Source organism: Danio rerio, chromosome 17 (genome assembly GCF_049306965.1).
Source record: "Danio rerio strain Tuebingen ecotype United States chromosome 17, GRCz12tu, whole genome shotgun sequence".
NCBI lineage: Eukaryota > Metazoa > Chordata > Actinopteri > Cypriniformes > Danionidae > Danio > Danio rerio.
The window spans coordinates 16339626-16352964 of record NC_133192.1 but is presented as its reverse complement, the minus strand read 5'-3'; the positions used below and the strand labels follow the sequence as shown (position 1 = coordinate 16352964).

The following is a 13339-nucleotide window of genomic DNA, read 5'->3' as shown; positions in this document are numbered from 1 at the left end:
GTGACGTCAAGCGTTGTCAAACTGATTTGTAGATCTATCAGCGCTGCTTCAGCAGTTTTGCTAGCTGCAGAAGTTGGGAATTTCTCAACTTCTCAAGCACCAATGGAAGCGTCAGCCAATCAAATCGCTTTATACAAATACCCCAGCTCTGATAGTAGTCAATTGCAGACAAATATCATTGGCTGCTATGACGATCACATCAGCCCTAATTTCAGACACACCCTCTGTCAAGCTTTGACGCTGACGCCCCGTGTAATCTGGACGTTTGTCATTCAAGTCCCCCTAAAAAGCTGGTTGTCAACAAAAGACAAAAGCACAAAAGAACAGCAGCAGGATTTTGGCCTCAAATACAGCTACATAGAAGTGTAAATAGAAATACTTATCAGAAGCTCCTTCCCTGCGTTCATTAATCAATCATTAATGAGTGTGATAATGATGGACCATAAAGTTAGAGTTTTTGAGAATCAATGCTCTGGAAGTCAATAATATCTCACACTTTGGCCTAAAACCGGAGATTTTTTGTTGAGTATCGTATGCTCTATTTTCAGACCATGATGCAATCCAGTAGGGAGTGACGAGTGTGACTCATGGTCTTAAACACTTGTGTGTGGTCTGCGGTCTCCGATCATCATTAAAGTCTTAGTCCAATAAATAAAAACACAGATGGCAATAATTCTGCCCTAAATCAATCAACATTTCTGAAAAAGTAAACCTCAGAAAGACTGCTCTTGCCTAATGCCTGTCCTCAGACCAGTTTATGATGTAATCCGGTAAAACTTGAGCAACAAAACTGGTTCAGTCAGGAAACGCTGCTCTGTTAATCAGAAGACAGCTGACATGGTCGATATCTTCCAGTGAAATGTACTCAATCACTGTTGACCTGAGATCATTGTTTAATGAAACACACCACTTTTTTTTTTCAGGGCAATAGGCTCATTAAATCATCGTTTAGATTTCAAGCTCAACAGTTTTAGATGATTTTCCTATTTAAAGCTTTACTCTTTTGTAGTTACATCATGTACAAAGACGGTCAGAAAATGAAAAGTTGCTATTTTCCAGGAAGATATGGCTATGAACTACGTATGCTCATAGTCTGCCATAATAAATCAAGCACTTTTGCTACTGTACCATGGCTGCAGCAGACGCAATGATATTACACATTGCTGTTACCTAACTGGGGACTACAGTATTTCCAAGAGCTGAGTAATGTCATTGTATTATTCAATAAAAATCAACTTTCTTGAATATAATTGCGGAATAAGAGTATAGTTTATAGATATATCAACTGAGAAAATAGCAACTTAGAATTTTTCTTCAGTCTTAGTATGCGATGTAACCACAAAAGACACATTGCAGCTGTCTTCAGGACTTTACACTGGCTCCCAGTTACATTCAGAATAGATTTTAAAGTATTATTACTTGTCTATAAATCACTAAATGGCCTAGGTCCTCAATACATTACAGATATGCTCACTGAATACAAATGTAACAGATCCCTCAGATCATTAGGATCAAGTAAATTAGAAATGCTAAGAGTTCATTCAAAGCAGGGTGAATCAGCCTCCAGCTACTACACCCCCCTCTCCTGGAATCAGCTTCCAGAAATGATCAGATGTGCTCCAACATTAGGCACGTTCACATCACGACTGAAAACACATCTGTTTAGCTCTGCCTTTACCAAATGAGCACTGTTGTCCGACAGATCACACTATTAGGTCTTTGTTTTCTTTTCATTCCTTCATAACCTGTTTTAAAACATTTTATTCTGTCTATAATCATTTTTATTCGTTGTTGTTTTTTTCTTGTTTCTTTTATTCCTGTTTATGTAAAGCACTTTGAATTACCATTGTGAAATGATATGAAATGTGCTATATAAATATAAAACTCAACTGTTCAACTCTATAGGAGCTGTAAAATGAGCCTATTTGCAAAAAAGATGGAGTGCTCCCTAAAATTCTGCTTTACCTCCGTCTCTGTCCTGTTAGATCCAGGAGAGTTTTCCGTGAAATCGACCGGAACTGAAACTGCACCTGCTGCTTCCAGGACAACAGCCTCTTCTTCTGCGTCTCTGTGAAGGCCTGCGAGAGGTGAGAGAGAAAGACTTGCGGTTTTCATTTCAGATCCACTATTAAAGCAACACTGCACATATAAACCAATAACTTTAAACCAGTGTGCCATTGCTTTTCTATTTGAATTTGGATAAAAGACCATAATAAACTATTAAAAATCTGTATTCAGTGAATGGAAGTATTTAGTACATATTTTAATACAACAGTTTGCTAGTATGATCATATTACCTGTATACATTTTTTATTAAATTACCTATTTAAAAGTCTCTTACAACAGGGTTTCCCAAACTTTTTTTCCCCCAAAATAACAATGCCAGTGACTCACGACCCCCAATATTCTCTGAGGTGGTTTTAAATATATAAACCTTGCACACAACGGAGCACACATACCAATAGGCCCAAGTCTATGCATTGTTCAATATTTGAGAATGCAACCTTCCTCCATGGCCTGTATTTATTTGTAATGTACGGGAGTGCAGTAAAGGTGTCATGAAGTTTAACCAGGTGTCTTAACCAGGATTGTGCTGCATCTAACGCTATTGCTGTGTCTTTAATGTACAAAATCACCCCAAGGGTCACAAAATATCGAAAAGCTGATGGCTTTTTATTTGCATGTTGTTTTTTAATGGTTATTATTAACATGTTAGCAATGTTAATATTAACTACTATTTTGTTCTTCAGTAGGTTATGGAAAAAATATGGTAATTCTAATAGTTTAATAAAATGAATGATTATTTTCGGAAATCACCAAGCGACATCAATATTTTTTTTTCATCAATATTATTTTTTAGTACTACTAATCCTTTTTATTGCAGTTATTTTTATTGAATATTGATTAATTAGCTGAGGCATCAAGTTTCTTTGAAGTTTTGTCTATTTTTAAACTATTCTTGAATTTCATATGTTTTATACGGCGACTCAATGGCTCAGGGGATATCACTGTTCACTGTCGCCTTTCAGCAAGAAGGTTGCTGGTTCGAGTCCCAGCTGGGCTAGTTGACATTTCTGTGTGGAGTTTGCATGATCTCCTTGTGTTTGCGTGAGTTTCCGCCGCGTGCTCCAGTTTCCCCCCACAGTCCAAAGGCGTGGTATAGGTAAATTGAATAAGCTACATTGGCTGTAGTTGCTGAATAAGTTGGTGGTTCATTCCACTGTAGCAAACCCAGTTTAATAAAGGGACTAAACCGAAGGAAAATGAATATATTTTATACTAATGCATCATTTACCAAAACACAAAAAGTTTTATGTAAATGACAACATAGATCCACTAACAATTTTTCTTGAATATTATAATGTCATATTTCTGAGTGAAACAGGATATTCAGCAAGTAATGGCTTAGCAAATTCTGTGGTAATTGATTGGATGATAAAAAGCTACATCTTTTAACAATAATACTCAGAAGCTTCATTAATTCATTCATTTTCTTTTCAGCTTAGTCCCTTTATTAATTTGGGGTCGCCACAGTGGAATGAACCGCCAACTTATCCAGCATACTGTATGTTTTATGCAGTGGATGCGCTTCCAGCTGCAACCCATCACTGGGAAACATCCATCCACACCCATTCACACACATACATTACGGTCAATTTTAGCATACCCAATTCACCTATACCACATGTCTTTGGACTTGTGGGGGAAAACGGAGCACCCAGAGGAAACCCACGCCAACATGGGGAGAACATGCAAACTCCACACAGCCAACTGACCCAGCGACTTTCTTGCTGTGAGGTGATCGCACTACCCTATGTGCCACCACGACTCCCCAGAACCCTAATACAAGTTCTTTAACACTCACCTCATGGATTAGGCACTTGTCAATAAGCTGTAGGTAGGAACTAATGTTCTCCTCATCTGACCCAGAGACGAGGAGCTGTGTGCACACTGTTCCAAAGAAAAAAAATTCCAACATTAGCTACTGCTGTTGAAATATGAATATATGAAATCTCATATTTATGGAAAGCCCAGCAAAAGCACGAGCAAAGCAAACGACATAATCTCTATCTGACATCTAATGACCCATTTTCCTGTCTGTAAGATAAAGGTATGGAAATGGAAAGTGACCTTAAATGCATTGATGGGCTCTTTAAATTCAACTGAACTTCAACTCTGAAAACTGGACTGACTGACTTTCAGTTTCCTAGAACTTTCATGTCAAAATCTACATTGTAAAAGCACTATAGAAATAAAGATGAATTGAATTGATGGAAATCACAATAGACATGGAATAAATGGAACAAATACCAGGACTTTTAATTCATAAAATGGAACCATTTGTTTTGCAATAGACCAAACATGCTTCATAATTGCTTCAAATATGGAATAAGGATGCAACATAACAAAATAACAAACAAAAATAACTGACATTTTTAAAAAACAAAACCAATGTGAATGCTTTACAGATGCAATGCATAAACAGATGATGGAAATCTTAAAATAAAAATGCTTGTATATTAATCTACCTTTTTGAAGTTTTGAAAAGTGCTTAAATTTCGGACAAAGTGCTTGAAACTGCTTGAAAAAAATGTAATTGGGTTGCTTTTGTATTAACTGATCTTACTAAAACTAAATAAGTACGAAATATTACTCTTTGGCATGAAATAAAAACTCTGGAATCTGCACATGTGCCTGCAGTGTGATCTGCCTGTCTCTTTTAATCTGCACCCTTTGAAATTAAAATAAATATAAAGTGAAGATGAAATCTGACACATTTAAACGTGCAAATAAATAACATTAAAGAGAGTAAGTGACTCTGGGCTTGAGGTAAACAGAAATGCCATCTAAAATTGTTCCTTAGAATACTATACAACAGAATACAATAACAAATAGCATCTGATATAATGAGATGTACACGCACTGGCCACTTTATGCGTACACCTGCTCGTTAACACAAATTTCTAATCAGCCAATCACATGACAGCAAACCAATGCATTTAGGCATGTAGACATGGTCAAGACGATCTGTCGCAGTTAACACCGAGCAGAACAGAATGGGGAAGAAAGGTGATTTAAGTGACTTTCAACGCGGCATGGTTGTTGGTGCTAGACGAGCTGGTCTAAGTATTACAGAAACTGCTGATCTACTGGGATTTTCACCCACAACCATCTCTCGGGTTTACAGAGAATGGTCCAAAACAGAGAAAATATCCAGTGAGCGGCAGTTCTGAGGGTGCAAATGCCTTGTTGATGCCAGATGTCAGAGGAGAATGGCCAGACTGGTTGGAGCTGATAGAAAGGCAACAGTAACTCAAATAACCTCTCGTTACAACCGAGATATGCAGAAGAGCTTCTCTGAACTCACACCACGTCCAACTTTGAGGTGGATGGGCTACAGCAGCAGAAGACCACAGCGGGTGCCACTCCTGTCTGCTGAGATCAGGAAACTGAGGCTACATTTCGCACAGGCTCACCCAAATTGGACAATAGAATTTTGAGCTCTCGATTGAGTCTCGAGTTCTGTTGCGACATTCGGATGGTAGGGTTAGAATTTGGCATCCTTAACATAAAGCATGTATCTATCCTGCCTTGTATCAACGGTTCAGCTGGTAGTGGTGTAATGGTGTGGGGGATATTTTCTTGGCACAATTTGGGCCCATTAGTACCAATTGAGCATCATGTCAATGCCACAGCCTACCTGAGTATAGTTGCTGACCATGTCTATCCCTTTATGACCACAGTGTACTCATCTTCAGATGGCTATTTCCAGTAGATTGAATAACACGCCATGTCATAAATCACAAATCATCTCAGACTGGTTTCTTGAACATGACAATGAGTTCACTATACTGAAATGGCCTCCACAGTCACTAGATTTTCAATCAAATAGAGCTACTTTCGGATGTAGTGGAACAGGATATTTTTTAACAGGATATATTTGTCGTGCAGCCGACAAATCTGCAGCAACTGCGTGATGCTATCATGTCAATATGGACCAAAATCTTTGAGTAATATTTCCAGTACCTTGTTGAATCTACGCCACAAAGGATTAAGGCATTTCTAAAGGCAAAAGGGGGTCCGACCCCGTACTAGTAAGGTGTACCTAATAAAGTGGCCGGTGATTGTATGTATACATATGTTGATATGTACTTTTCCCACACTTGCTGGAAAAGTAAAAAAAAATTGAGTGTGAAAATGTTGTATATATATATATATATATATATACTGTATATATACGGTACATATAAATGTGTATTCAGATGTAAACTAGCTAACATGCATCTGATGATAGAGTAACATTAATTGAGAAGAAATGAACTACAGAAAATGGAAAGTAAACATAAATTCCCAAAAAGCTACAAGTAATTCACAGAGTAGAGGAAGAAGTTTGTGCGGACCTTTGCCCATGACGCGGATGAACTGAGCGGGTATGTCTCCTTCAATTATGAGCGTGGAGCTTCCCTCCGTCTCTCCTCCTCCCAGATGTGAGCTGGCGATGGCGCTCTTCCCTTCTGTGCTCAGCAGGTGGCGCTGTGATGACTCCTCCGTGCTGCAGGCTTTAATGGGTGTCTGGATGATCTGGTGGAGCTCTTGCAATGGAGCACGTAGATTCCCTCCCTCCAAAACATCCTGAAAGCAAGAGCGAGAGGGAGAGATGACAAATAAATGGATGCAAGCGTAGTTGTTACGCTGAAGGTTGTGGTGGAGTATTATTTTGGATGCTTCCATAAATTCAAAACAGGCAACTGTCGGGTGTCGGGATATTTCAGACATGTAATGAGGCGGAAAATGACATGTGAGGACAAAATAAAGGTCTACCAAAAATACGTGCATGTTTGTTTGGCTGTCTCTAACGGGGGCCGACACATGCGGCACATTAAAACTTTAAATGGAGGGAGGTGTCTGATTTCTGATGCTACAAATGCATCGAGATGGAAAGGTTGCTCTGAAATTAGACATCTGGCTCCTTCCTGTCTCTTGTTGTTTCAGATATTGTGTGTCCTTGAATTAAAGAGATGACGTTTTAGCTTTTACACATTCAGAATTAATGTGAAAATGGTGAAGATGAAGGTTTGGGCTTCAGAGTTAAAGATCAAGGCCCACTTTAAGCTAAAAATGTCAAATGTCTTGGCTTTCATTAAAAAGTTGAATTTCCATAACCAATAATGAATGAAAAACATGCCTCTGCGTATATATTAATAATAGAATGTTGACCCTTGTGTGCTGTTGGGGATGTTTTCATCCACTCTAGGGTGATTTTGAAGCTTAATTTGGCCACAACTTTCTGTCTCAGCAGATGTAATGATTTTTGGCGACATCTTATTTTGACACATATTTTGGAAAAATGCTTTGCAGTATTTCAAAAAACTTAATCCACTCTGGGCAAATTGACAGCCTTTTCATTTTGTTCAGGGCTGTTTTTGCCCCATTGACTTCCATTATAGTGACATTTTTGATTGCAAAACATTGACACTATATTATTGATGATTTTGATGACTGATTTAAAAAATTGTGGTTATAATGGAAGTCAGTGGGGCAAAAACAGCCATGAACATTACAAAAGGGGAGTCAATTTGAACAATACACAAGGGTTAAAATAATATGTTAAAATAAGAGCTTAATAATAAAATATACAAAAGTCTTGTCGCCTATTGAAGTTTTAGGAACAACAAATAATAACTTAATTTCTAGTTGATCATTTGGTATCAGAAATGGCTTATATGAAAGGCAAATGCCTCTATATCACGAATATTTTACCTAAATAAAATATGATCACGCCTTGATTTTTATTATTTTATTAGGACAGTAAAGTCTGACTGCTTAGACAAAATAGACAGAATAGACAGAATTTGCTTACTCACTTAACAGAAATAATGTACAGTATAGAATATAAAGTCATGGTGCAGTGAAAAAAAGAATTAATATTGTGTATGACTCCTATGAGCTTGGAGGACTGCATCCATCTCATCAATGACTCAAATAACTTATTAATAAAGTCATCTGGAATAGCAATGAAAGCGTTCTTGTAGGACTCCTTGAGTTCATCAAGATTCTTAGAAATCATCTTCAATGCCTTTTCCATCTTACCCTACACATGCTCAATAATGTTCATGTCTGGTGACTGGCCTGGCCAACCCTGGATTACCTTGACCTTCTTTGCTTTTAGCAACTTTGATTTGGAGGCTGAAGTATGAGAAGGAGCACTATCATGCTGAAGAATTCACCCTCTCCTGTGGTTTGTAATGTAATGGGCAGCACAAATGTCTTGATATCTCAGGCTGTTGATGTTGCCATCCACTCTGCAGATCTCTTGCACGCTCCCATACTGACTGTAACCCCAAACTATGATTTTTTCTTCACCAAACTTGACTAATTTCTATGAGATTCTTGAGTCCATGCGGGTCCTCTTTTGCAGTATTTGTGATGATTGGGATGCAGTTAATAGATGATTCATCTAAAAAATCTACCTTCTGCCACTTTTCCAAATGATCAACTAGAAGTCAGGTTATCTGTTGCTCTTACAACTGGGATTGACGACAAGACTTTTGCCAGGTAGCGTATGCACGATTTGCTAGAATGTAAAAAAATATGACAAAAAGTGATGAAAACAATTGTTTTTATGTCACTTAATTATTATGATTATGATAATTCTAATTGTAATAATACAATATTTAAGTTATACAATGTTTAACTTAATATTTTTTGTAAGATTAATGTAAATTGAAATTACTAGAAAAGTTAATTAGATTCAACAAAAAAAAAATTAAGGTAGCAATAATCTTTAAAAAAAATTTTTTTTTACAGTATGAAAACAACAATGTAGATCTTGAAAAACATACAAACAAACAAAAACAAACAAACAAAAAAAAGTTAATTACTCTCCTATATTCAACAAAATTCAATGTCTGGAATAGAGCTTTCAAAGTTCAAAGATATTGTAGAAATATTCCATGACCAGTTGGGAACCCTGCATATAGTAATAAAAATAATCTGCTGTAAAATTAAATGAATAAAAAATTGTGAGAAGATCAAAAGAATGAAGGTTGTAACTGAAAAAAAGATAAAGAAAGAGAGGCTCTGACCTTCTCCAAACAGCGCAGCATGTTTTGTCGATCTTTCAGCTTCTGAATACTGATGATGATCTTGTGCCGTGCCCCTTTGGTGACTTGCTATATTCAGGAGAAAAACAACAGTTAAAACATCCTATGTGACATAACAGACGCTTGCAACTAGCCCCACAATTTACACAGCAACTGTAGAAATCTATAGATGTTGATATGATGGACAGAATTGTAAAGATTGACCAAAAATAAAAGCTGATTTCAGACAGAAAAACTTGGCATTTGATCTGCATTGGTAACGCACAGCAGCTGTGCCGGAAACAGAACAGGCTACAACAATTATTCAGAGCTAAATGCACAACATAACTAGCAAGCTAGCCAAATCAAGATGCTATAATTGATTTTCATCTCCCGCATCACATAAATGGTGAGAAGTAATTGAGTCTTGTGGTTAGCTCAAACTCTCATGTCAGCATGTTCGTATCTTGTTCTTGCTAGAAACCAATCCTGCAATGTTTGTTAGTAATTCTAATTTATTTTACGCAAGATTGGTATTTTGAACTTGATAGCTTTCCTTGAAAAACATAATTACATTGGTTCATTCATTCATTTTCTTATCAGCTTAGTCCCTTTATTAATCCAGGGACGCCACAGCGGAATGAACCACCAACTTATCCAGCACGTTTTTCAGCAGCGGATGCCCTTCCTGCCGCAAGTCATATCTGGGAAACACCCACAAACTCATTCATACACACACTCATACACTACGGACAATTTAGCACTGTACAATTCACCTGTACCACATATCTTTGGGCTGTGGGGGTAACCGGAGCACCCGGAGGAAACCCACGTGAACAGTTGTGTATAGTCAAAATTATTATAATTCTGACTATACACAACTGTGTGTGTGTGTGTGTATATATGTGGCGAGGTAGTGGCGCAGTAGGTAGTGCTGTCGCCTCACAGCAAGAAGGTCGCTGGTTTGAACCTCGGCTCAGTTGGCGTTTCAGTGTGGAGTTTGCATGTTCTCCCTGCCTTTGCGGGTGCCAAAATAAATAAATGAATGTATGTGTATATATATATATATATATATATATATATATATATATATATATATATATATATATATATACAACAGTTCTGTCTGGTTCTTAAATCTGATTGGCTGATAGCTGTGATATATTTAAGTAATATCAGCACCCTCTATATATTTTTTTTTTCGTGTTCTTAAAAAAAACAAAAAATACAGTAAATCTTGCAAAACATTTCCTAAAAGGTTAAATGTTACTTTTTTGTTACTAATTTATTTTATGCAGGCCAAAAAAATGTTGGCCAATTTCTTTAAATTTGAGATTTATTGTAAATTATTTAATAAAAATAGCCTTGAAGTTATTCTTAAGTAAAAAACAAATCACAGTAAATCTTACAAAACAAGTCCAAAATGTCATGATAAGTAAATCTGACTGTGCTTAGTAATCCAAATGTGTTTTATGCCCGCCTAAAAATGTTGGTCAGTTTATTTAAATACAAATCTTATCCTTTGTTATTTCATAAAAATAGCCTGAAAATTATTTTTAAGTAAAAAGCAAATATGCAATAAATCCTGCAAAACAAGCCAAAAATTTAACAATAAACAAATGTTACTGTAATTCCAATTTCATGCCAGCCAAAATAATCGGTCAATTTCTTTAAATACAAAACTTATCTTTTATTATTTCATGAAAACAACCTGTAAAATGTTCTTAAGTAAAAACAGAATATACACTTTTCATTAGAAGAAAAAAAAACAAGGCAAAACAATTCACCCAAATATAAGTTATTTATTAAAAGTAGAGAAATGCAGAGTTTACTAACAGGTGAGACCACTGACCTGAGCCTCCAGCTGCTGCTCCGTCAGTGACATCATCTCATCATAGGTCATGGTGGAGAAAAGCCCAGCGTACTTATGGAGACGGAGACTCTTCAGCCACGCCGGCACATCTGAGAGAGACAGATTATTGATTAGCATGAAAAGCCATGCAAGGTACTGTAGCATTTCTTCCATTTCCTACATAGTTGAAGTCAGAATAATTAGCCCTCCTGAATTATTAGCCCCCCTGCGTTTGTTTTTTCCAATTTCTGTTTAATGGAAAGAAGATTCACATTTCTAAACATAATAGTTTTAATAACTAATTTCTAATAACTGATTTCTTTTATCTTTGCTTTGATGACAGTACATAATATTTGACTAGATATTTTTCAAGACTTCGATACAGCTTAAAGTACTATGTGAAGGCTTAACTAGGTTAATTTGCAAATTGGGGTATTTAGGCAAGTCATTGTATAATGATGGTTTGTTCTCTAGACAATACAAAAAATATGGCTTAAAGGGGCTAATAATATTGACCTTAAAATGGTTTTAAAAAATTACAGACTGCTTGTATTCTAGCCAAAATAAACCATATAAGACTTTCTCCAGAAGAAAAAATATTATAAGAAATACTGTGAAAAATTCCTTGCTCTGTTAAACACCATTGGGGAAAAATTTGAAAAAGAAGAAATTCCCAAGAGGGCTAATAATTTTGACTTCAGCTGTGAGTGACCTAGTAATTAAAGGTGTGTGATCGTTATGATGACTACTACATATTTCTAATATCTGTTTACACAAACTAGAGCTGCAGAAATCCTTTTATAATTATAGTTTAAATCCAAGATCAAGAGTCTTCCATGATTCTGAACAGACAACTAAAATATTAATGATGATTCAGAATCTACTATTATATTAAATGTTTCAATTTAATTTTATTAAATCAATCAATGACTCACTCAAAAATGCTTTGTATCATTACTGAATGAATCAGCATTTCAAGGAATAATTGAAACACAAATACAGGTCAGTGCTGTTATAATGATGAAGGAATTTTCAAGTGTTAAGGGTTGTTTCTGAAAAGCCTGTAGACTGATTTTTATGTAAAGGACCATGTGGAATGTTTTTTTGCGGGACAGTTTTTGAACCATCTTGTACAAACTGGTCCATATTGTGATTAAGAGTTGCTTTCTTAACTGCTGTTTTCACTCTGCAGTGATGTTGATTTTTTTAGATGTTTTTTTATGTCACATAATAAAATATAATAAAATGATAAATAATTATCACAGAGCATTTTTGGTTTCAGTTGTTATCCAAGTGCATTCCAGAATTTTCATTTCAGTACATCCCAATAGGAAACAGCACATCCTTTTGATTTTCCCAGCAAAACACCCTGAATTTTTCAAATCAAAATCACTCGCCAGGCTTTTATGGATTACTCCGAAAGGTTTAGGTTTTATGCTTTGTTACAAGTAATTCACACACTATATTACACATAATAATTATAAAAAAACAAATAAATCATGTCAAATTCTTACATACAGCCCTCTTGTCATGCTTTAGTTAAAAAAAATCCAAGTGCATCTGTACATATTAATTGCGTATGACTTTGGTGGCTCACCCCTCATCCCGCTGCCCTCCTCATGGAATGTACTCCGGCCGGCAGTGTGTTCCTCCAGGTGTTCGCTGCCTCCGCTGCCCGATGACGCCACGCTGCTCTGGGGGGAGATGGGGGCGTGTTCGGGTGCCGGCCCGCGGGGACGCAGGTCCTCCTGGGACAGCCATCCGTGGCCCAGTGGCTGGTTGGAGCCACCGCTCATCGGAGGGGTCAGAGACACCGAACGCCTCAGAGGACTGTGCTGCCCAACTGACAGGACTGAGGAAAAACAAACACACATGCACCGTGAGGATCATTGTCAACAAGTCAGGGCTGTTTTATTTCCGGAAACCTCTAGCAAACGCTTTAAGATGACCCTCTATGATTAGGTCATGTGCCGTTGCTAAGCAGAACTTTTAAAACATACTATTTTCTGTCTAGGTGGTGTGGACAATCGTATGGGGGTCACACTACACTTCAAGTATGCTAAATTATTTTGGACTGTAATGAATATCAGCAACAGGATACTATTTCATACTCCTGAGCTATTTTGAATAATTAATAAATAAATAATAGAGAATTTCAATATACCATATAAATATCATATATACGTTTTATTATTATATTTTACTATTTTATGAGACGAAAAAACAACCACAAATTTTTAGATTCTATTTAATTTCATTTTATTAACCCATTAATAATTTTCTTTCATATATATACAGTAGTATATAGACAAAAAAATAGGCATTTAAAGAGTAGTTAAGGCTAACAAAAAAGGCTAGCGTAAAAACAAAAGACCACACTTATTTTTACACCTAAAAGCCTCAC

General features: G+C 36.5%; 1 protein-coding gene across 2 annotated transcripts in view; it reads right to left on the bottom strand.

Moving 5' to 3' along the window:
- The window catches only part of samd4a (sterile alpha motif domain containing 4A), an 80441-nt gene that overhangs the window by 16889 nt on the left and 50213 nt on the right, over positions 1-13339 (bottom strand). For both annotated transcript variants that reach the window (XM_009292907.5, XM_009292908.5), the window contains exons 4-9: positions 12533-12787; positions 10936-11045; positions 9087-9173; positions 6402-6633; positions 3866-3951; positions 1966-2078 (exon numbers count right to left, since the gene is read on the bottom strand). In XM_009292907.5, the coding sequence (XP_009291182.1) occupies positions 1966-2078; positions 3866-3951; positions 6402-6633; positions 9087-9173; positions 10936-11045; positions 12533-12787 (883 nt within the window). The remainder of the gene's footprint in view (positions 1-1965; positions 2079-3865; positions 3952-6401; positions 6634-9086; positions 9174-10935; positions 11046-12532; positions 12788-13339) is intronic.